This window comes from Nanorana parkeri, unplaced genomic scaffold (assembly GCF_000935625.1).
Source record: "Nanorana parkeri isolate BGI_ZX_2015 unplaced genomic scaffold, ASM93562v1 scaffold61, whole genome shotgun sequence".
Lineage (NCBI taxonomy): Eukaryota > Metazoa > Chordata > Amphibia > Anura > Dicroglossidae > Nanorana > Nanorana parkeri.
In genome coordinates, this window is record NW_017306329.1 from 2,610,194 (window position 1) to 2,636,264 (window position 26,071).

The window sequence follows — 26,071 nt, forward strand, 5'->3', positions numbered from 1 at the left end:
TATATATATATATTTATGGGGCTGATATATAAAGCATCTGTCCAGTGTGTTGCTGAGGAAATGCTATTCACATGGCATTACTGCCACTGGATGGAGCCAAAGAGCATAGAAATTCCTATGCATATAGCTGGTCAGATACTGTTTATGGCCACTCCTAATCTGTGTGCAAATGCGGAGAATCTTTTTAATGACACTTTAATGATTATAGTGACCTGGAGGAGAAAGCTGCATATCTGTGTATTTAAAACAATGATTGAAAATGGAACCTTCTAAAAGTTGTCAACAATTACTTATGGGTAAACATTGTAAAATTAACTAAAAAAAAAGGTGTGTTTGCATAAAAGTTGGTTTCCCTTAATCGTGACCTTAGATTGTAAGCTCCTTGAGGGCAGGGACTGATGTGAATGTGCAATGTGTAAAGCGCTGCGTAAATCGTCGGCACAATCTAAATACCTGGAATAAATAAGTATAATAACCCCCATCACCCTTATCTTAGAAGCCAGTGCAGGTGGTGTCATACTATAAAGAACATCCTGGTCAGGTTAAATGGATAGTTCTTAGCCATGTGCACAACAGGCGCTAATAGAGTTAATATCCCGCTTCCTGTGAGCGCTCATTTGGCTAAGCACAATCCCCAAATGGTGTTGTAAATGAATCTTGCAGGCTGATGGTTTGTGAAGGCTTTATCTCTCCCTTTATTGCAGGCAGTTAGGGATGTGAGAAGTAGGCTGAACAATACTAAATGCGTAGCGTTCCATTTACAAGCTCTTTAAAATAAGTAGACATACATTGTGTTCTGCACATCCCAAGCGAAGCTACATTAGCCATCCCCACCTGGAATATGACCCACAATGTTCCGATACAACCGGGAGGTCTGTGGACGGATTCCCTCACTGTCTCTGCTTGTTCTGCGCTTATTAAGGTTGCCACATTTTGATCTATGGAAAACCAAATCATTATTTTATTTTATTGGGGGGTGGGGGGGATTGGGGTTGATGGACATAGGAGTGACTTATCTAAAGTTGGCCTGGCTCAATTGGGTTTTTTTAGGATACAGTGCTTTAGTTTTAATGAGTATGTAATAGTTCAGAGCCATGTTTTCATTAACACTATGATAAACACGTATGATAACACTATGATAAACAGCTTGTAAAATAAGGTGACTCTTCTTGGAGACGTGAAAATCTTATTTGACCATTTGTCCCATTTGAAACAACACTTGGTGGTCCATTTATTACTGTTTTCATGCAAGATGCACACAACTTTCACCCATCATACTTTGATTCCATTGGAAAAAAGTGTGAATCCTGGCTGAAAGTTGTGTGAATTATGTGTAAAAACATTTCTGAACAGACTCAATCAATTCTGTTTCTGCTGCAAAGATTGGTGATTTACTAATAAATAAATGTTTTTTTTTTGTTTGTTTCATTCAGTACTACAATAAATAAGCAAATAAATAAAGTGTAGAAAAAAAAGAAATAGCTTAAAGGGTAACTCCACTTTAAAATTATTAAAATGAAAACATCTTTAAAGAATAAGCATAGCATATGTAATTGTCCTACAAGCCATTTTGTAATGTAATGTTATTACAACTTACCGTTCCATTTAAAACTGTAGCTGCTGTTCTACATCTGTAAAAAAAAAATCAGTGCCATATGACAACCCCAGAAATGTCACTTTCTGTATCTGTGATTGGCTGACTAATTTTTCCAGAAGTCTTCACTTTGATACAAGTATAATTGTTGGCATCCTTTGCAATAGGAATTGTATTTTTTCTAAGATACTCCCTAAGGGTTAATCACTTCTAATGGGATGCAGATACTGTAACTTTCCTCCATACAACACAGGAAGCCTACCAACTGGTTATACGGAACCCAGACCCTCCCATTCAGGAATTAGCTTGGAAAGGACATGCTGCAGCAAACAGCTATTTCTTCAGAAAAGAAACAGGTAGGAATCTGCAGCAAAGTTTGTTAAAATCCTTGTACAGATATTCCTCACTTTACGACTTACCTGCTTTGCGACCACACGCACTTACGACCAGCTCTCCGACCCTACATGGCATGGCAGCGGCCGTGCGACGTCTCGCCGGTGGAAGTACTGTACTCCGTTCCCCACTGCGGGTCACGGTAAGTACTTTATTGCCCGATGTACAGTACACTGTTCAGTACTGTACATCTGCAACACTATACAGTACTGTACTAATGCAGTACAGTACTGTATACAGTTCCTTGCTTAACGACCAATTCGTTTAACGACCTGATAGTAGGAACGGAACACGGTTGTTAAGTGAGGCATACCTGTAATGTACACAGATCACCCAGAGGGGATTGATGTTTTCCCCTTAAAAAAAGTGGAATTACTCTTTAAGGGAGAAGGGTGGGTGTAATATGGGGATAAATAGGAACAACATATTCATACACAAGGGGGGTGCGGCCCACATGCAAATGACACCATCAGAGGGGGTGTCACCCCCTCTGAAAAGTTGGGCATTCGGTCGTGGACTGAGAGCCCAACAGTTGCTCGAGAGAGAGGAGGGGACCTGGCAGCATACCTTATCCCACCGGGTGAAAGTCCCCTCCTCTCTTTGCCGGCGTCCGTCACCAAGATGGCCAACGGCAGGTAACAGTAGTACAGCACGTGACGTCATCATGACGTCATGATGATATCACGGCGGGTTGTCACCCGGTTCCCGCACCAGATGTCACCCCGCCTCGGGACTCCACTGTACATGGGTTTTTTCCCAAATCTGACATTGGGTACACATCTAAGGACATGTCTGCAGGCTTAACATAAGCAATAAACAATACCTTGTAACAGTTGTAACAATATATGAGCTTCACTCACATAGATGCCACTACTACCACTCCTAAAATACAAAGCGGGACCTACCTGTCAGACTGACAGCTGGGTCCCACAATAACACTGCCGTGCAGGCACAGTGACAGGAGGAGGTCGGGTTTGCTATGCAGTGTGCCCAAATCAGACATTCTGCATAGCAGTTAAAATGACACTAAACTCAGGAGTTAAACCTTAAAAATACATTCAAGTACCTTAACTATTAACAAAAATGTATCTTATTTGTGTATCACTCGGCTGTAGTTTCTCAAATCATCTCTGAATTGGTGCTGACACTGTCCTTCCTTTTGGAGGGGGGGCTACTTTTGTTCCCCATGATACCTGTGTGTAAGGTAGCCACTGCTCCAAGCTCACTTGGGTTAATATAGCAATGTCAATACAACCATGGGGAAAAAAGGTAGCCACCCTCCATCCAAGTTAAGACCCAGTGTGTGTCTGCACCAAATACAACCATTGCTAAACATACTGTATATGACCCAGATTCACTACCAACTGAACACACATTGTAACTTGACTGCTAGAAGTTATTTATAGTTATATTTTTTGAGCCGCTTCACATAACTAAGAGCTGAGAGACATTTAGGTCTGGTTCACACCTGGGCGTTTTACAGCGTGTTCCTAAGCGCTGTAAAACGCTCAACATGTGAAAACCAATGATTGCCTATGGGCATGGTTCCCACCTGGGCGTTTTACAGGGTGTAGGAACCCGCTGCAAAACGCCCTACGCCCAAAGAAGTACAGAAGCTTCTTTGGGACGTATTTGCCGCGCGTATCCATTAGGATACAGCCAGATAGCCCTCGGAAACGCGCATTTGTCGCGCGTTTCTTTTACCGCAAATCGCGGTAAAAACGCGTGGCACAAAACGCGTGGCAAACGCACATATTCCGTAAACCTAGGTGTGAACCCAGCCTTACGGAGAGGGTTTATGACACAAAGCTCTGTCCCATCTTGCCAAGCCCTACCCGTTTTAGTCCAGTCTCATAGTTGGTGGAAGTTCTGTCCTGCCCGCTGTCAGTGGGAACAACTGCCTATAAATCTGCCCAGCGAGTCCGGCACATCTGCACACTTGCAGAGAATGTTATTATTGGAAAGTGTGGCCCTGTTCATGAGCATCAGATCAGGTTGTGTCTTTTCATGAGCTGGAAGAACAGCAGTCTTCAGCTAGTCCTCCCTACTTGTCACCACTTGGCCAGCTACCAAATCTCCCTACCTTATTAGTTGTCAGGCTGAGCTGTGACAGCCACAGGGCTTGTGGATGATTACAGCTTTCTCTGTAGATCTCTGGTAAATATGTGACACCAGACTATAATTTCCAGGAGCGATGAAAAAAAAAAAAGCTGTTGTGTGATAGAATTGTCAATTCAAGCTCTGGAATTGGGAACGATTTCGGAACACTCAGCACTTCATTTAAAGCGGACCTTTTATAAAAGTAAAAAAAAAAGTAAAACTTCACAGCAGATTTTAAATGGGAAAAAAAAACTGGTGTTGTAGGGCATTTCACCTCAGACCGGGTGAAGTCAAATCTGAAGCCAGAGAGGATGTGAAAGCCAGGCTCTGAGTTTAATGCAGCATGAAGCCATATTCTAATGCAGGATACAGTCCATGTACCCATCACACTCAGAACCGATTTTTCCAAAATCATAAAGTGGGTGCAACGGCTGTCGACGGTTGGCAACCGCCAAAATACATAAGTAGGTATATGGACACCGGCACTCCAGTGACAAATCAAATATGTCTATTTATTGACGTATAAGCGGCATTGCATAATCACTCAGTGCAATGTTTCGGGGTCTCAAAGGATCTCCTTCATCAGGCAGAACACGTGATGAAGTTATTGGCCATTGGAGTGCCAGTGTCCATATTTCTACTTATATTCTAAAGCAGAATGTCACTCAGCCTTGCGAGAAGGATGCAATGCCTGGCTTTAATTGGCTGGGAAAGGTATTGCCCCCTTCATTGTGTTTTTGGCCAATAGATACCATAGGGATGACCACAGGTGGGCAGGCCCTAGGTTCAGATGGCAAGTCAGCAATAAATGATTACATATTTTTCTCTGTTCAGTTGGCCTTGATTTTATCAAGAGTTGTGTGCAAAGGGTGGCAACGCCTGCCAATAATTTAGAATTCATCACCATTTTTCTGGCTACTTTATATCTATGGTCATAAACTAAAAATAAATCTATAAGTTCTATCCCACTCCTAATAATCATATCCACCTAGAGGTTTGTAGACTTACTCATTGAAGGTTCCCATAGTAACATAGCTGGTAAGGTTGAATAAAGTCACCGGTCTGTCCAGTTCAATCTACACTGAGTGGCCAGATTATTATGACCACCTGACGTTTGTAGGCAAATTAGCTATAATTTTGTGCTGAAGTTGCTAGAGGGCCAGACCATTATAAATAGGGAAGAAGGCTGTTTACCACGACAGTAGAAGTGATTTTTTTCTGAAGATAGGGGGAAACAACGCTATATAACAGCCTTTGAGCGTGGTATTATTGTTGGCACTCGGAGCCATGGAGCGAGTATCAGCAAAACAGCAGAATTTGTTACATGTTCAAGAGCAGCTGTTGTTAAAGTGTTTAAAGACTGGACTGTCAGCGGAAAATCTGGGTCTGAACGTCCGAATTGTGGTTGTCAGCGACTAGTCAATGTTAGGGCAGGACGGAGCAGCAAGACTGGTACAAGACAACAGAAGTGCAAAAGTGCAGTGTCAGATTCCTTTGAATATGTACTTCCTTGTGCCACCACTCTTAGCTGAACCTGTAGTCTTGAGAAATGGAGATTGCATCACAGCAAGCAGCAGGGAAAGAGACACAAGGAACACTGGCAATCCAGGGAGTTGTTGAAAGTGATGGGCAGACGGAAGGCAGCACTCACTACATAAAAGGGATTTGTTCTAGTAAGCTTTGATTGTATTATCAGAAACATCTCTACTATGTATTCCTATTACAATGCTGATGTTACAACAGGAGAGGATACGATGGGACTTTACATCTCCTTTAAACTGGTATAAGTTAAACTAGCGGTCATCCTTCCAACCAGATGTAGGCACTGCATATACTTTAAGAAATGTTACCGCTGATCCTTAAAGTGACGCTAAACTCAGGAGTTAAATCTTAAAAATACATTCAAGTAGCTCAACTATTACCAAAAATGTCTCTTATTTGTGTACCACTCGGCTGTAGATCCTCAAATCATCTCTCAATTGGTGCTGACACTGTCCTTCCTTCTTGAAGGGGGCTACTCTTGTTCCCTCTTGGTCCCTGTGTGTGTTGTAAAGTAGTCACCACTCCAAGCTCACTCCTATGATGGACTAATGCACATAGTTTGGAAAGTTTTAAACATTGCCCCAGAAGCGGAATATTCCCATTTCTTCTGTCTGTTTCCATCTCACGGGTCATATTGGACCAACTGCTCCCTAGCTAAAGACGTGCCCCTTTGTTGAGCTATTTAGGAATCCTTTAAAACAAGGGCTCTTTGTTTTAGTGGCGGAGTGGCTTGTGAATTTTTTCAGTCCTCAGTGGGTTAACTGGGGAAGAGCAGAACAGTCATAATTGGCCCATTTAGGGTATTTTGCATGTGAATAGTGCGTTAGTGAAGCATTACTAAGTCTGTTGTGAGTGACACGGTGATTAGAATATAGATTAGGCAAAACACATTCTGTACTTTATCAAGTACAGTAATTAGTTCTCTCGGTAAAAAGTTGATTACAAGTACAGATAAAGTTAGATTTTTTTTTTTGGGCACTTAATTTTAAATTTTCCTTATTTTTTTATATATCTTTTTAAATGGTAAATTTGCTCTTAATATAAATGGGGAGAGAGATCTACACCTGCTTAATTCCATGTGAGGACAATTAAAAGAACAATGTATTTGCTGCTAGGTGTAATCAAGAGACTTGTGTGTTATGGGTAAGTTTCCACGTACGTCTACTGCAAATAGTAAATAGATTTGTGCTGTTGTGATTAACTTTGACTTATTAGCTTTATTGCAGTTTTTACCCTGTTGGCAACACTGACAATTTCTACCGAGGCACGACGATGCCTTGCTGCACACATTCACTGCAGTGATGGGAATGTTTCAATTGACTTTCCATACCGTCGTAATTTTTTAATTGTGTCCTTATTTGTACCGTGTAATTCCACCTCTCCGGCATCCCCAAGCCAAAGCTTTCCTATTATCCTAGTTCATTTTTTTCTAGTTGAAAGTTTAATGCATTTGAGGATTTGTAGCCTTTTAACTTCTGGTGGGTGTATTTATGGGCATCTTACCATTGTTATATGGGGGTAACAATTTATTTATTGTGCATATGATATCCAACGGAACAAAATTAGAGGAAAATGCACTTGTTTAGCCCTTTTAATTTGTCTTATTTAATCTGTATATCTGATTAATCAACTATTAGTTTTTCTTCTATCTTTTTTAAATTCTGGGCTCTAATACGTCTCCATCTCTTATGATATATGTTCCACCTATGTACCATGTTTTGTTTTGTTTTAATCCGGCATGTTTGATATAAAAAATATAGCTGAAATCTTAATGCAAAAAGAAAAGAAGGCCATATTGTATAGAGTTGTATTTATAGGACTGACGCTGTATGCTCTCCATTGGTTGCCAGGGGAGAATGCAATACCAAATATTTTGTTGTTTTTGGGGAAGATTACTTTTTCTATGGCTGGCATATTTCCCCCTTTTTCCTGAGGATCACTAATCAAACAGGACTAGTGAAAGAAAGGATGTGATATTTTTTTATTGCCATATATAAAATGTGTTACATTTTGGCTTATATTAAGCTGTTTTTAGTTGCTCTTTTTTGTGGGTGTTTTTTTTTTTTTTTTGTGTCCTGTCTTTAGAGATTAAATGTGCTTTTCTTGCATCGTTTTCAGCAAAGCCTTCTCGGAGGTGAAATGGACATTGGCAATTCAGGGGCTCTTTCACCCACAAAGCCTGGCTCACAGTACTATCATTATTCAAGCAATAACTCCAGGAGGAGGCCTTTTCATAGCAGCTCAATGGGTGCGTATTATTATTTTCTGCCTAGTAATAGTATCCAGTTACACTCTCAGATAAACCATGAGCCCCAGCGAGACAGGCAGGATAACAAAGGCATGGAGACTTTTCTCAGCTACCCACTGTCTGCTTGCAGTGGCTGTTGCCTCCATTCCAAAGCTAAACTTTCCCTGCGGTAAAGCCTTTCGTTATTATTGCTATCACTGTCAGCGCCTAATATTAGAGTTATAGCGGAGTTTTCTGATACAGGATATAGGCAGTTGGGGTTAGAAGCAGGCAGTTGCTGAAATACTACAATTGTCAGCTCAACAATCATAGCATGCTGGTCTTTGTAGTTCCTTAGTGATAGTAGGGGTATTAGGCTGGGACAGTAGGCTTTTGCTGCTGCTGCATATTATTATTAGATTAATATTTATTTGTAAAGCATAGGCATCTGCTGTCATTCTGTACAAAGTGATACAGACAAGCCGATTAAGGGGCTGTGTCAACGGACTTTGGGCTTGTGTCGATGACATCGGTGCATTTGACCTGCTGCTGACCTCCATCTTACTTGCATTTTTCCTGCTTTAAGAAGGCTTTGCATTGCCACAGATGTGTATTGGAATGCAGATCCTGTTTGACTTAAACAAAACCCTACTGACACAGTCCCAAATACAGATATTACAATCACATCAAGCATATCCTGCTACAAGTACGTACAGTTGAATAAAAAAAACTACACTGCCTGGCCAAAAAAAAAAAAGTCACACATTCTAATATTTTGTTGGACTGCCTTTAGCGTTGATTACGGCACGCATTCGCAGTGGCATTGTTTCGATAAGCTTATACAATGTCACAACATTTATTTCCATCTAGAGTTGCATTAGTTTGTCACCAAGATCTTGTAGTGGTGATGGGAGAGTTGGACCTCTATGTGAAGTCTTCTCCAGCACATCCCAAAGATTCTCAATGGGGATAAGCTCTGGACTCTGTGGTGGCCAATTCATGTGTGACAATGATGTCTCATGCTCTCTGAACCACTCTTTCACAATTTGAGCCCGATGAATCCCGGCATTGTCATCTTGAAATATGCCCAATGTGCCACTTGCGAGCCATTTCTTGGAGACATCAGTGGTGAGATTATCTTATATCTCCACCACTTCCACAAAGCCACACTATAATATGGCCCTCTCTTTCAGCAAGGCTGATTGATCGTTTGATTATTTTACATTTTGGACAAACTATCAGAAAACAGTGACACCATCATTGGGCTTTGTCAATCCTCATGACAGTTTAGCAGAGCAGCAAATTCAGGTGAGGACATCTCACTTTTTTAAACCCTGTTATAAGAGGCCAGCATGTGGTTAATACTTCTCAGGAACCATTCATTTAAATGGATTTGTCCTTTAACCTTTAACCCACAACCTCCAACTTGCAAATCAGACTCTTTTTTTCTGACCCTAACCGACAAAAAATTTTTTTTGTAAGTTGTTGCTGTGGGCATGTTCTCCCCATCTCTCTGCTATAAACCATAAGCTTTTATGAATTCATCTGTCGTTTGTTTGAAACTGAACAAACTGAGAGGATGATGACTGCTTCCAGTAAAAGTTGTTGTTTTTTTTCTATGCAGCAGAGGTGCAAGCAAAGAAAGTAAGGAAAGTTCCTCCAGGTTTACCCTCTTCAGTAAGTACCCTTGAGTTTTACGCAGTTGAAGCAGGAAAATATCTGATGTTCTGCACACTTGCTTGATGTTTAGTTGGTTTGGGTATTCTGTGTTTGTTTGGCTTCAGTGGTGAAGCAATGATTGTAATACATTTGAAAGGCCTGATTGTACAGGAATGTATTCTTCTCCCTAAAGGCTACAGATAGCAATGTAATGTAACTCTAGTCCAAATCTTAAAAATAAAAGACTTTGCTCAGTTTGCTTTAAAGAAAACCTGTAAGTTACGGAAACCTGATAGTGATAGGCTCTGTGCCTTTACTTGCTCCTAGAGCCCTTCTGACATCACTCAGATTGGGCCATTGACTGCTCAGGCTCCAAGCTCTGCATTTGTGTCAGGACAGGTTGAGTCACTGGACATACTGAACTTTTTTGGTGTCTTCACTGATGAGTGTGATTAAAGCATGCCTGTGCTGCCCCACATATAAACTTGCATTTACTACAAAGCAGACATCTTAAAGGTGCTCTCTAATTCAACCAGAATCAGTAGCCCTGCCCCTTGCATCCTCTTAAATCTTACTGTTGTCCCTTCATGGGCAGCCTCACCAGCCAATAGTAAGATTGGGGTGGACAGGCCAGAGCCATGAGCTAGTCGCTACTTGTGTTACAGAGTGGCCCAGGTTTTTTTCGGGTAACTTTTGGTCCTAAAAGGAGGCAAAGCTATGAAGTATGACTCTTATTTATATGTATTTATGTCCATTCAGTCCCATGGGTGTTATTGTGACACAGGTTGCAGAGGCCTCACTATACTGTTTAAAGGGAATTATCACAAAGCAAAATACCTGTCTGAGTAGCGTTAGATGTAAGCAATTCTGTATCTTATAGATATTGGCTCTCTTATCATTGGCATGGAAGCTTGTGTAGATTGTGCAGACTGAAACGGGAGTCTCTTCATGTGCACTAACGACTGTGTTTATCAGAGATGGGCTTGTTGGTTGCTTGCAAACACAAATTCCTGGTTAACAGCTTCAGTGGTGCTGGGCAGAAAGATCTCTGCAATGACCCATTTATTTTGGCCTGTGGAAAAGTTTGTGAGGTTGGTAATGTGTAAGCTCTATAAAGGCACAAGAAATGTCTTTAAAGGATTAGTCCACCGCAAACGGTAGATTTGCATCACTTAGCATCTTCTTATATATCTTGTATCCCACTTGTCAATGTGCCTTTAAATGTCAAAAGATTGGCAAAATGTTGCCCATATGGAAAATCTCTTGGGGAGACTTCCTGCCTCTGCAAGGCATACCGATGTTAACACACCACTTAACTAACTAACATGTATTTAGATGCTTATGGATAGTATGGAAGTATTCTGTTTGAGCACAATTTCAATACATTTTTAGGGAATGCGTTGGTAGTGATGACCTAACGACATTATAAGGGTACATGGGCCTCAGAGTTAGAGACAAGGCAAATGTGGCTAGGTGCTTTCAGAGAAAAAAATGGCTTCTGATACATGTTTATATATGTTCATGATGCAATTATGATGGTTTTATGCTGCATTTATGAAGGATTTGTGATCCGTTGACTTGCATCTCCACAGGTCTTTATACAACAAAAAAAAGCTGCTAAAACAGCAGCAAAATAAAGTAAGAAGTTATGATATGTGACAAATGCAAACATGTTAAGACTCTGCCTTTAAATAATTTCACTTTTAATTATGGTGTCCATCATATTTCATAAACAGCTAGTAGTAGTTAGTCACATTCTGCGGAATTTGTTCTGTATTGTTGAAGACGCATTGTGGCTCACCCAAGCCACTGTTTCTATTGAATATCAGGAAAATACCCCAGCATTTATATCCACACAGGTAGCACGGGCACAGTAATACAATTTCCATGCAAGCCTCATAGGCTTGGATCATGGCTTAAGGTGTAAATTGCTAGGGTAGCAATTTTAAAATGGCATTATATGTGGAAGATAAATGGTGGAAGTAGAAAGGAGAGCACTGAACAAATGCTTGGGTATTTTTCTGACACTCATTAGAACTGAAGAAGTTGCTTGGTTAAACTATGAAATATCTTCAAAATTCAAAAGAACTCTAGTTGAATGTGACTAACTACTAGCTATACCATGACCTGGATAAATCAGAACCTTCACAGAAAACTTTCATAAATAGGACACACATTTTTTTCCAGTCCTCATATTTCTGTGTTTTTTTTAATCCCCTCTAGCCATCAGTGTTCAGATCTGTGCTGACAAAGGGGCAGAGAAGATAGCCTAGAATGAGAGATTCCTAGAGCACGTCACCACAACTGATGATTTGTTACACTTATGCATCACACCTAATTAACACCAGACCTAAAAAAGTTAAGAGCGGTTTAGAACGAAAACCCTTTTTTGTTCTTTTTCTTTTTTTTTTTTCACTTGACCAGACTCCCAATTGATTAATTACAAAACACACTAGAATTTGTGGTTGCCCTAATCTTAAGCAGGGAAAATTCTCTAATGCCTTGGAACGGAGCCCAAAGTTCAGAGCCCCATACCTGAGCGGGGCTTTGGGATGAAATGAGCCTTCATTTCACGAGATAGTTCACTTCTTTGTCAGCATAATGATGATTTATGGATTTGCATGTTCAAAGAGATTTGCGCGACGGATTTATTCGAAAATTTACATAGATTGCAGAAAGAACATCTTTATTTTTCCAGCGAGGTGTCTGAGCTAGCGGTGGAGATGTGAGTGCATCATTAGCTGCGTGCTTGATAAACCAGGTGTCAGCCTGTATAAAACAGCTGTATCTCAATGAATTTTCCCCTCCTGCGCTGTTTGTTGGTCTTATTTATTTATTTCCCCAGTAAGTACATTAACAATTCCGGCACAGAGCTCCCAGCCACTGGATTTCCATGTACTCTTTTGCTGTGTCCGAGAATTTTGTGGATTCTGATTCACTGCTCATAACTGACCTATCTATCTATCTATCTATCTATCTATCTATCTATCTATCTATCTATCTATCTATCTATCTATCTATCTATCTATCTATATCTATCTCTGTTGCCTTCTTTTATCTAATTTAATTTCTAAATGTTTCTCACTTTCTAATTATTTTCTGTATTTTTATACTTACCCTTTTCTCTAGCCACTCAAGCTTTATTGGCAGGTTCAAAAACATATAAACATTGCCAATGCAAGTGGGGAAATATAAATATTTGGTGTGAAGGGTGGCAATATATGTGTTAAGAGAATAATGAGGAAGGAGTTCTGAGACACTATCGGGGGGAAAATGGATAGTAGTATGTGTAGTGTAGTAGTGTGGTAACAGTGGGGAACCTATGGCACGCGTGCCACAGAGGGCACACAGAGGCCCCTTTGGTGGCACATGAGCCTAGGCAGGGATGTCAGATTCAGGCAGGTAGTTTTTATCTACATTTAGCCCTGCTTCGGGCAAGCAGAGCTAAATGTAGAGCTGGGAAGCCGCCGCTCATTTTGTACAAGTGATCTCGGAGATCACTTGTATGCAGCCTGCGTGTCGGTCCATTCCATTGTCCGCCCTGTGAAGTAAAAAAAATACATAGAAATAAAAAAAGTAAAACAGCGATAAATTTAAAAATAATAAAGAAAAATTAAATGTTTAAATGTTTGAATATGTGTGTTTTGTCTAAGACTGGGTTCACACCTGGGCGTACGGAATATGCGCGTTTTTACCGCGATTTGCGGTAAACAAAATGCGCGACAAATGCGCGTTTCCAAGGGCTGTCTGGCTGTATCCTAATGGATATGCGCGGCAAATACGCCCCAAAGGAGCTCCTGTACTTCTTTGGGCGTAAGGTGTTTTAAAACGCGTTCCTACGCTCCCACATGTTGAGCGTTTTAAAGCGCGTAGGAACGAGTGAACCAGGCCTATGTCAGTGATGCTGAACGTTTTTTACACCCCAGTGCCCAAACTAAAACACAATACCAAACTTATTTTCATTGTTGGCACTTTGAGATAAATACATTGATTTTGCGTTGCAGTTTGGGCACTCGGGTTTAAAAACTTTAGCCATCACTGATGTAGGGAATAAGAGATACATCCAGTTGCATTATCAGCATGCATATAGACCATTCAGCCACAAACCCCACAACCACTGGATTTAATCTTCGGTTGTGTGTACAAGAATCCGGTGGATTGATGCCTTGATCTTCTATGCTCCTTCCTTTCTTTGTCTCCCAAAATGAAAGAGCGGTCCACTTAATACGGCCCCTCGTCAATAATAAATAGCAGCTTTAAGTTAGAACCAAGAATGTAGGGGAAAAAATAATAATACATATACTTACTGTACCTTAACCCCAATTTCTGTACTGCAGGGGGTGATGTTACCATCCTTCTGGTGAGATATCGGGGAATAATATATATCCCAGGCCTTGTACAGGCCTTGTAATATATATCCCACGCCCAGTACAGTTCACACATGGGCGTTAGCGTTGTGCTGTGTCAAAAAATAGAGTGCATGTTGCGTTCTGGAGGCATTGCCGCTGGAATAATGCCTCCATTGAAGTATATTGAAATACCCTCTAAATGCTCCGTCAAAGCTCCCTAGAGCGCAGGTGCACAGGTATTCAGGAGAAGTATAGGAGGTTTTGCAAGTCCAAAAACCACTAGGGAGTGGACAGAGCAGCTGCAGGTGACACTTCCTGTTTGCACACAGCCAGCGCTATGTGACTGTCACAGCTAGCGTTTTTTCCAACAAAAGAGGACAGATTTTAGCCTGAAATATGTCTGAAATAAATGTCGCACGGTCTAACTCAAGCAGTAGAGCAACAGAATTGTATGACCCAAGTGTGCCCAGCTACTGCGACTCCTGCGGGTCACTTCCCTTTACCACATCACTTTACCCTTAACACACTCCCCTACCTGCAGGGAATTTTGCAAGTGTTTTTGATGCCTCCCTAATGCCTTGATAACGCTATAGGAGTGTTAATCGGCGCTTTGATTAAATTCTCAACAGACGTGTGAAAGAGCCCTGAATGTTTTCATACATGTCACACAGGCAAATTTGCAGGTAGCAGCAAAATCATAGATGAGAGGCTTCCACTTACCTTAATGGAATCACTGGTTCCTCTAGTAAGGGATCAACTCCTTAGCCAGAGATAAGTGGTCTGTTAGTGATCCTATTGCTGATGAGCCCATGTTAGCAACGGGATTGCCCATGTGGCATAGGCCTAAGCGCCGACTAGAGTATCTTGGATTTTGTACAACGGGGAATGAGGGCATTAAAACCAACCAATTGTTTTGGTTTCATGAGTGAAGCACATGTTTGCTTCCGATCTGGAACCTTTACGTATTTATCAACTGACTGCATTAAAAAGTCTTTTACATATTCCAACATATGTTCATAGTGATCCTTTAAGACTCCCAGTAGCATTGCCAGCTTCCACTCTGTGGCTTTCCCATCATTTTTCAATAGAGAATAACAGTGGCGTGTATGCAATACACCCACCAAGTGATAATTTGATTGTCATACATGATTTTGAGTCATCCAGTTTAAAGATTTTGGAATAGAACCAAGTGAAGGATAAGTTCTTTTGGAGTTCAAGGTCTCAGAAGATGAAGTCATGGAACTGTAATGTTAGAATTCAGAAAATGTCCTCTCATGGGAGCTTGTGTGGGGGAACACAAAAAAAACCCTCAGATTCCTGACACATGGTTTTCCATTCAGTGAAATCCTTCAAAACTCAGTCTAACTCCCTCTGCAACTGTATGAAGAATGTGCTTCTCAGGAGTGCAGTAGCTATTGTTTTGGAAAGTCTATGCTAACCAACATGTACACCAGATATGTTCAGTGGAGGGTATTTAGTGCTCACCATGGAATATTACCAGATCCAGCTGAGATCATTGTCAAGATCAACTATTTTTATTTTATGGGGGGTTTATTGTAGTGAAGACTTATACAATGTCAAAACATTTTTTTTTTAGTAGCCAGGTAAATGTGAAGAATTGTTCTTTATTTTCTTCTCTTTTTGAGCCAGGAGGCGATGATTTATCTCTATTTATTATTTTCCCCTCTCTTGGAAAAAGCCTGTTGTTTAAAGAGATCAGTAGCTCAAGGTGAAATTTCCACACAGGACTTAGTGACTCACCACATTGATTTATCCCTTATTGGACGTCTCTGTCTCAGGGTCCAGGTAACCAGCCTGTCTGAAAGGTGGCTGTGCTGTCTGTTTAGCAGTTGTTAAAGGAGAACTATGAGGTGAGTGAAAATCACTCATCCTCATAGTTTGAGGCGACGTGTGACAATGAAACTGTAAATAGATCGGGAAGTGAGCAAACACATACTGTCGCTCGCTCACTTCTCGATCGTCTCCCTGTAGAGAGCGGTGACTGTCAGTGATTGCTATGGATTTCAACAGTAATGTCAGGATCCGTCCCATCTGCGGCATCTCAGTATATCTGTAGCTTCTCCGCTCCAGAGCTGCTGCAAGTATTCCACCGGTCAGGTGGGTTAAACACGTGCTCCCTCTGCTACCTATGAGCCAGCAGGAAGAACCACATAGGCCAGTGGGGAGCAAGTAACACATATTACATTATATGGGGTTTCAAAAGGCGCTGGAGTAAGTTATGTTACAAACATCATTTATTTCTCAAACAGTAGTATAAACTGACAACAATAAAACAGGTTAAATGAAGTTACAATGGATTTCCCCTCAGTCTCAGGCCTCCCACAGCCACATTCACTGAATGCACTATATGCAATTATTACATATACTGTTTGGAATCAATGACAGCAACCAGACGTTTGTTTATACATAGATATATCTTCTATGATCACTGAATGAAGTGGCATATGGTATTTAAACGCATTTCACAATCTGCTTCTTCAGGTGAATGAAGCAGTCTCTTGCAAGGTATCTATGGTAGTTGGGGGTCGGACACCTTGGACACTTTGTCTGACGAAGGGGCCCTGTGAGGTCCTGAAACATTGCATTGATATGTCATGCTGAAGGAATACCAATAAAGATAATATTCTGCAGCAGAATGGAGTGCGGACAACATATCCTGTATACTGTGGCACCATCCACCAGTTGGTCCAGCACCCGTTGAATTTTGGGGGAAACATCGGTACGGTGTGTGAATGAGATATCCCTCATTAATCCATGTACCTTGCCCCACTCCTTACTGGATACTCCAGAAAGAAAATGGTTGCTTGTAATGACTGCAGTTGGCGCCACTGAAAATCCAGTAACAAATGCAAATGTCACCAGCACTCCAATTGGAAGATTCACGTCAGTGTAGATCCATTTTATTGATAGATGTCAAAAGACAAGCGCTTTCGGGGGCCACGCAGGGTCCCCTTCATCAGGCTCAATAATCAAACATATCACTCAAAGATATCACTCAGACACATATAGGAGGTAGTTCCTTGATGCTTGGGCCCACAGGAAGTGGGTTAAATAGCTCCAAGAAAGTCAAGGAAGAGCACTGTGGTTGGGCAACTGAAACAGTGAGTCTGCAGAAGACAGCGCTGGAGAGAATGTAAATATGGCAACAAATGCTATATATTTTTTATTTTAAAAATACCTGGACTATTGTTATTTTTTAGAAATGCTGGAGTTGCTGCTTTAAACATCAAAAACTACAGTGTGCGAGACTTTAACTTTAATCAATGGAGAAGTACAACCAAAAATGCCTGATGTTGGTATAGTTTTATTTATTTAATGCTGAGCCTGGGCCAGCAGTGACTCGTGCATGGAGGGGTTGCTGATGAATACAAACTGTTGTCTGTCATGTTTAAGCTTCTCCCGAGACATGCTACAGACAACGTAAAACTCTTTTGCCCAAAGCCACGGTTCACACAGACGTCTGTTTTAGGTTGTGGGGAGAAGCAATAATTTGAGAAATCCTAATTAGCTGTTGCAAGGTGAAAAAGTGCTGTCTGTGTATTTTGCTCGTACCTAAAGCAGTGAAGCAAATGTGACATCTTTAATTATAAGCTTGGTTGCATATCACGTTACCCTGCTCAGTGTTACCTTTTTTTGGGTTCGCCACCACATTGTGCAAGTTAGGCTGCAACATTATATTTTAGCAGCTTGCGCTAACATTGGTTTCTACACCTATGTATTCTGCAGTTTATTTTTTTTTTATTTCTCTGATGAAAACTTTTTGCCGACAGTTGTAGTGACAGTCTAATTGTACCGCGAGGGGGCTTGATGTCCTTATTGGAAGAGTTGTCAGTTTGCTTTCGCCTGTTTGAGGCGGCTTTTTTGCAATCCACTTTGAAAATGTTTCTGCTGCCTACCTAATTAACTTGCTAACCAAAAATTTGTGTCAAAATACGGGATATATTCAGAAAAAAGGTTGTTTTGGATTTAAAGGGGGAATCCATGTTGGTATTGTTTGGCTTCCTTTAAAGAGGAACTTTACCCATATCTTTGAAATGAAAACAAACACACCTTTAGAAATGTTTAGTAATGACAATCTACAAACACATACTTCTAGATAATTGCCGGCTTTGTATTCTTTGCATACCTGGTTTCTCTTTTCCTTCCCATTCTACTCACAGTGGACATTTTTACTAAGGGGAGAATAATATACCTCCCTTCACTTCCTGGAACTCTGGCACTCAAGGACAATGCACATTATCTCAGGGGAGGAAAATGCCTTTCCCTGAGATCTCATGAGATTACAGATGAGATTTCCCAGCAATGCTCTACTGATGTAACCTTCCCAAGATGCAACGCTTGGGCATATTACATCACTAATGCCCAAGAGGACCAGGAAGTGGAAAAATAGTAATTGTAAATGAAATAAAAATATGCTTGTTTAACTAATGAATGTCCGATGATTTCATATTAGCCTGCAGAGCTTCATGCTGTGGTTATTTGTGGAAGTGAAAGGTGTTAAAGGTCCGCTTTAAGTGAGCCAAGGGCAAAGGTCACATTTAGTTTTTTCAGGTCGTGAAGACTGTGGCTATGTGGTTCAAATCCAAATGAAGCAATTTTTACTTTTAAAATAAACAGAGTAGTGTACGAACATTTTTTTTTTTGCTGCGTTCCTTTTGGGGAGACTTCCTGATCCAGTGGCACGTTGTGTAATACGATATGACACAACTATATAGTCGGGGGAGGGGGGGGAATAAGCAACAATACAGAACTGGCTTGATATTCTAACCCTTCAGTCTAGAACCATAACAAAAAAGTGGTTTCTCCGTCCCGGCTGTGGCACTCTCAGTATATCGCGGGCAATAGCCCGATATATATACTGAGCTTTGGGTCACGGGAGGAGATTAGTATATGTCCTCCCGTGACCCTAAAGAGAACTATGGGGAAAAACACTTACCCCCTAGTTCTCTTTTAACTTTTGGGTCCCTCTGTTGACTAGTCACATAAGCAACAATATGTTGGGGACTGACATTAGAACACAGTGTCCAGATAGGGGCACTGACTAGTCTGCTTTATCTGAGTTAAATATAATTTCCCCAAAAATTGCATTAGAACCTGGATTTTTTTATTAATAATTTAAAGTGACACTAAACTCAGGAGTTAAATCTTAAAAATGCCTTCAAGGACCTTAACTATTACCAAAAATGTATTTTATTTGTGTATCACTCGGCTGTAGATCCTCAAATCATCTCTGAATTGGTGCTGCCACTGTCCTTCCTTCTGAAGGGGGGCTACTTTTATTCCCCATGGTCCCTGTGTGTGTTGTAAAGTAGCCATCTATCCAAGCTCGCTCCTGTGATGGAATACAAGCTCAATACAAATTAGAAAACTAAACCAGAGCTTGTAGTCCATCACGGGAGTGAGCTTGAAGTGGTGACTACTTTACATCACACACAGGGACCATGGGGAATAAAAGTAGCCCCCCTTCAGAAGGAAGGACAGTGTCAGCACCAATTCACAGATGATTGGAGGATCTACAGTCGAGTGATATACAAATAAGATACATTTTTGGTAATAGTTAAGGTACTTGAATGTATTTTTAAGATTTAATTCCAGAGTTTAGTGTCACTTTAATTGTGCCATTATTTTTACTTTAGGGATGTATTTCCAAAGCCTGTATCTTTAGAAATGTACGCTGGCCTTTAAAAGGTAAAGTTTCTGTGTTGATCGAGCATGGTCCAACTTTCTGCTAGAATTAGGGAGCGAATATCAAACTGTTTATCTGACGAGTGCAGGTTTCACCTCTTGATTTAGGTTTATCATTGAGCTTTGGTTCTAATGGGTAATCTTTTTCTCTCTTCTAAATGGTTCAGTAAAAATATTTAACTGGAACAGCTACCAATACCAGTAGGATTGCTTTCTGCCTTTCAAAATATGAAGACCAATCGGGAACTACGGGCATCTGCTGCACTTCTGGTTATTTTTTTGTAAATCGGCCTCATTGTCTTTTCCGGCAGGGAGAAGAACTGGCTTCCACCAGAGCAGAGACATCTGTTAGCATTAGGCTGTACTGTGCCAAGAAACGCATTGTGTTAGAATGGGAAGCCCTATTCACAGGGCCTGGGTCAAATTAATCAATAAAGCTTTACATTTATGTAGACAATATTTAACTTTTGTATGAACATATTTACATCATCAGGAGACGTCCAAAGAAATGTTATAGAAGATGGCAGCCATGACTTTGATAGTAAGCACGCAAGGTCACATTTTGGTAAAGGTTTTTTTTCTCTAAAAATTATTTTCTTGATTTTCATAATGTATTTATGACTTAGATGCAACTCTATCTCTCAGCATCATATCATATCATAGTGTGGGTGTAGAAGACTTGGACCGATTTTCTACATTTTGCTTTGTAGTTTGTCCCTTTGTAAATTTGTATTTTGTAAAAAACGCTTATTTAAAGCCCATTTCCACTTTTGTAGACATATAAAAAAACACATATGCTAGAAATGTACACCGAGTCTACATGAAGCAGACATATGCAGTTGCTGTCTATGAACACAGAAACTTACTTTTTTGGTCCTCTTCATCGCTTCATGGCTCAATTTGAAATGGCCGCCTCTGTGCTCGGCAAGCAGTCTTTGTAAATTATTATTATGCAGGATTTATATAGCGCCAACAGTTTGCGCAGCGCTTTACAATATAAGGAAGACATTACAGTTACAATACAAATCAAGACAAGATGGTAAGGAGGGCCCTGCCCATTAGGGCTTACAATCTAAAAGGGAGGGGCAAGTGATACATGAAGAGGTAGCTGTGTGGGGATGAATTGTTTGACATTAAATTAATTAACATTCCCTAATTAGATAGACTGGTACTCTTTGAGATGGTGGCATTGCAACATCGACGTGTTCGGGATAAATGTTTCAGAATCTGAGGGAAATGGCTCAAGTATAGATCTACTTCATCCTCATAAGTAGAGGCCAATTGCATGAGAATCTTCAGGCTGGGTCTTGGAGGTATGAAATATTTATGTATACCGTTGATCCTAGATAACGGTATAATTAATAGTTATAAGATATGTCTAAATTAATTATTCTCTGTAGATTGTATAACTGTAATGTGGAATTATTACGTTTCTGTGCTTTTTTTTATGGTACTTATGTGTTTTTTCGGTTTTTGTTTTTTTTTTCTTCTTTTTTTGTCAGTTTATTTGTTTAATTGTGTAAAAAAAATTCATAAATAAATAACAATAAAAAAATAACACTCTCTGAGCTTTTGCCCTCAATTAATTAGTATGCATAGTGGCAACTCCCCCAGGACAGTGTATTGTGATGGCTTGGAAAGGCAGAGCTGCTGTGCAGGGATCTTATTACAATCTTGTCAGTGGGAGGGAGTCAGCTGCTTTACAATACGACCCCCCAGTGTCAGACTGAGTTTCCTGTAAAAATAATGTTCAATTTGTAGGACTCAGGCCTACTAAAAAGTCCATAAAAAAATGAAGAAAGCCTGCAATGTGAGTCATGAAAATGTGCACACATGTACATCATCCAGTGGCGGAGCTAAGGAACAAAGGGCCCTGGTGCAAGATTTTTTTTTGCCCCCCCCCAAAAAAAACCCACAAACACAGCGCTCTCCTCCCGCAGCACTCGGCCGGCTGTCACTTTCTCTCCTCCCCGCTGGGACACAGAGCAGCGCCCAGCGGGGAGGAAAGAAAGCAGGGATGCGCTGCTGTATCAGCAGAAAAATTGCACTTTTGGCATTTGGCCAAAAGTGCCATTTCCGGCTGATATCTTTTGGCGGCCGATTTATCGGTGCAACCCTAATATTTACAGCAATGCAGAATGGCACAGGCTATAGAGGACTACACATCCCAGCAATACTTTATATAACAATAGCATTTCTGTATAAAGTACTGCTGAGATTTGTAGTCCTCTATAGAGGGTGCCATTCTGCAACAGTACTTTATACAACATTAGGCTACAAATAATTATTATCATCACTGCAACTCTACCACAAATGCTAATTACTTACAAAGGTGGAAATGGGCTTTAAGCTGGACTTTAGGGAGACTATACTGCACTTACTAAAAATGTAGGCATCCCATGCAAAAGGAATTTTGTTTTCGGCAAGCTACTCCCTAAGGCTTGCTTACTAAAGGGATGCAGACACTGCAGCTTTCTTCAGATCCCTGAAATTTGCTCAGGTGGTTACAACGAAGGCATACCCACAAAACCCATCTGGAAACGACATTGTAAAAGAAACAGCTATTTCTTCAGAACAGAAACAGGTAGGAATCGGTAACAATCTTGCAAAGTACATAGGTCACCCAGAGCTGTTTTTTTTTCTCAACAAATGTGGAGTAACACTTTAAAAGATATCTGACCTCTCACTTTAGCAGCAACACAGCTTGGCCAAGAATTTTAATCTTTCTGCTTACTCCTTTGTGATCATATTCCACGTCGTTATGTGTGCAGGTAGAAAAGCACAACCGATCCCTTGTGCTGCCCTTCACCTTCTAGTTTGAGTGCTGCTGTGCAAAATGATTACAAGGGACCCAAAATAAATACATAGCTACATTTTTTATTTTTTTTTGGCCAGGTTAAGAATAATAAAATGTATTTTGATCGCTTTTTGTGTAAAGATAAGTTTAGGCTGCAGTTGGCTTCATATAGGATCACCCAATCTGCTGTTCACGGTGGATGTTCTTGTTGTAGAGCAGCTCTTTTGAGGGCCTGCGTTTTCCCGGACAATCACCCTTGTGAATGGCAGATTTGGTTGACTTATTAACAAAATGTCTTGCCAGGTTTGGATGGGCACAGTGCCGTACAAGAAGTACTTTCTCAGCCGCCTTATAGGCCCAGCTAAAAATAAATGGAGGGAGGCCAATTGTGGATGAGAAGGGGCGGGAGAGCAGGTGCGCTGCACTTACTGGGCATGTGCCCCGTTTCCTTGCGGTTCCTAACGCCCCTTTTGAAATGCACATGCATTAGCGGGGGATGAGAGTAGACTGTAATTGCAGCTGCCGGTTTTATTTATTTCCCAATGTTTACCAGTTATTTATCTGTGATAAACAATAGCGGTTATATAAAAAAGTTCCAGAGAAGTAAATTTAGATTACAGGAGAGTCTGGTGGATATTTCCAATGTCAAGTTAAGAGACTGGCCATAATAATCTGCTCATAATGAAATGGAGATAATAACAGGAACTTTCACCATTTCCCGTTTGGGTGGTGAGCCCCATAGACTTCCATCGGGCTCTACTGTGTGGGCACAACCAAAAGAGAACACTTGCGGCACAAAGACACAATAAAAACCTGACATGGTTGGTAACTGTTCCCTATTTTAGCAAAAACAAAAACAGGTTTTAAAAAATGACACATTCTGTAGACTACGGGGGGAATTTACTAAAACTGGAGTAGCTGTGCATAATAATCAATCGGCTTCTATCTTCATTGGGTGCCGCTGTTGGCACCCTTTCGGCTGGCATCCCTCGATCAGCTGATTGAAAGTGCCAGTCGGAAAATCTCTGAGCCAATGAGCTGCTGGCTCTGTTAAGGTATTACGCTGACTGCTGTCAGAGCAGAAAAGAAACAGCCGGGATTCCTCGATCAACGTGTTTGTAGTATTGATGGAGGAATCTCATCTATTTCATCTATTTCTATACTCCCATGAGTTGAACGAAAATAATAGAACAGTATATGGCCAGCTTTACTGAATTTCTCTTTATATATTCACATTTTAAATGATAGTGTATGGATGTGTATATATATATATACTGTATTGCCAAAAGTATTGGAACACCCCTCCAAATCATTGGATTCAGGTGACCTGTTAGTGGTATTATAATAAAGTAGAAGCAACTGGGAACAACAGCAACTAGGCCACGTAAAATGACAGCGCTGAGTCAGCTTATGCTGAAGCGCACAGTGAGCAGAAGTCACCAACTGTCTGCAGAGTCAATAGCTACAGACCAATTGAGCGTGGCTCCTTAGTTCCAGTGAAGGGAACTCTTAAGGCATCAGCACACCAAGACAATTTGGACAATTTCATGCTCCCAACTTTGTGGGAACAGTTTGGGGATGGCCCCTTCCTGTTGCAACATGACGTTTGAGAGTTTAATACTACTTTAAAGGGAACTTCCAGTTTTACAAAAAATAAAGAAATCATAAATACAACATTTTTCTTAAAAGAAAAAAAAATTGCATTTATTATTATTATTATTATTGTTATTTGTATTATTATTATTTTTTTGAATCAGAGCCAGTAAAGCATTGTAACCGCGATCAATGGATCTCAGTTTAAAAACCAGAGGGTAAAAATATCATCTGGAAACCCAGTCAGAGAAATGCACATGCAGTAAACTCTCTGTTATCCGGTATTCAACTAACCAGAACTCTCATCTAACCAGAAAAAAAATCTCCTGCGTACTCACTGTTCTGCTGATCTGCGGCATATATTATCCTGGAAACCTTTGTGTGTCTATTTGTCTTTATTTGTTTTCGATTACTGCATTCCAATACTAATATGAAGTCAATACAGAGTTTATGTTATGGCATAGTATGGGGTATGGCATTAGTTAGACCTATTTTTAATAATAACTCTCAAGCAACTAGAAACTACATTTATCCAGAATCTACCAATCCCTGGGGATGCCAGATAACGGGGAGTTTACTGTATTTTGTCCACGTCAATTATATCTACATCTGTCTTTACAAGAGCTGCAACCAACTGATCGATTAATCAACAATAATCTATAATGAGAATAGCTGACAACTATTCTCATTATCGATTAGTTGGTTGGATCACCTAGCTCTCTCCTCCAGTCTGGGAGGAGGGCACAGAAAGCAGTGGGTGGGTGCAATAGCCAGCCTGCTATTGGCTATTGAAATGGCCAATAGCAGGCTGGCTATTGCACCAGCCCACTACCTGCTGTATTTACATTCAGCTGCCATCTGCGGAATCTTGCCACTGGCAGCCGTCATTCCTGGGCTGAAGCTATTCAAGCGTCATGTGCTTACAATACAATTATTAAGAAAAATATTATAGAAGGTGGGAAAAAAGTCATTTTCGATTTCGGCCTGACAAATTCTGCTGCGGGAGGTGCGTTGCAGTGCTATTCATTTCAATGGCACCCCCCAAACGCACCTTCCACCAAGGCAATGCTGAGCGTTCCAGTGAGGTGCAACTGCAAAAAATTGTGCATTCAGTTTTATTCTGAAGTAAACTTTATGTTTGTAACACTGCATTTGTGTATTTTATTTTAAATTAAGGAAGGTATTTATTTAATTTTTTTGATCCGATTAATCGGAAAATCAAATCGGCCAACTAATCGATTATGAAAATAGTCATTAGCTGCAGCCCTAGTCTTTACACATTCTTGATTACATCTGCCTTCATGTCCTCAGTGGTGTTTATTGAGATTCTCTGAAGGATTATTACTATTACCATGGAATATTTAATTTGTTTGGGTTCATTGTAGAAATTCTACCACGGGACGTACTGCCAAATTCTCTAAAAATGTATGGAAATATATGAAAGTTATTTTAGTATGCACATATTCTTAATTAAGGGATTTGTACTAGCGTTACTGAGATGCATATACATTGCTGATTCAGTTACTAAATGTAGATTGGCTTTTCAAAATGAGCAAGCTATTCTATTTTTTATTCGGAGTCGATTTTTCATTTTTGGCACATGCTTTGCATTGTGTTTTTTTGTGTTGATTTTTTTTATTATTTAATTGTTATTTTATAAACTCTCAATATCCACAGGCAGAGCTGCAAAATTAAGTAAGCTTTGCCGTTTGCATTAACTATATTTAACAATATGTATATAAATGGGCACATTGGCTCCATTTCAACTTCTGTTTTGTCCCATGTTGGTCTGGTTGCTGTTCAATCAGTCTGTAAAGTTCTCCCACCACACAAGTTTAATGGGAATCACAGATTTGGAGAATGCTATTAAGGGCGATGAATATCTGTGCACTAAATAGAATTAGGATTTTTATTTATCACAGAATTTCCGGCATATTCAGCACAAACTTTTTGATATCACAGCTTAAAAAAGAGACCATAACTTTGCCCATTTGGGGCAAAGTGATATTGTCTGCTGATAGCCCACCCCCTAGCAAGTTATTTTGATCAATGTCCCTTCTCCATCTCTAACAGAGTAGGGTTTCTAGGTATTGGGGAAGGGGGGCATGTCA

General features: G+C 40.4%; 1 protein-coding gene across 6 annotated transcripts in view; it reads left to right on the forward strand.

Moving 5' to 3' along the window:
• Nucleotides 1-26,071, forward strand: part of TCF4 (transcription factor 4) — a 375,506-nt gene that overhangs the window by 189,462 nt on the left and 159,973 nt on the right. For 5 of the 6 annotated variants that reach the window (XM_018576263.1, XM_018576265.1, XM_018576267.1 and 2 more), the window contains 2 exons: nt 7,748-7,877; nt 9,481-9,533. In XM_018576263.1, coding sequence (XP_018431765.1) covers nt 7,748-7,877; nt 9,481-9,533 — 183 coding nt within the window. The remainder of the gene's footprint in view (nt 1-7,747; nt 7,878-9,480; nt 9,534-26,071) is intronic. The other variant, XM_018576264.1, reaches the window with a different exon arrangement.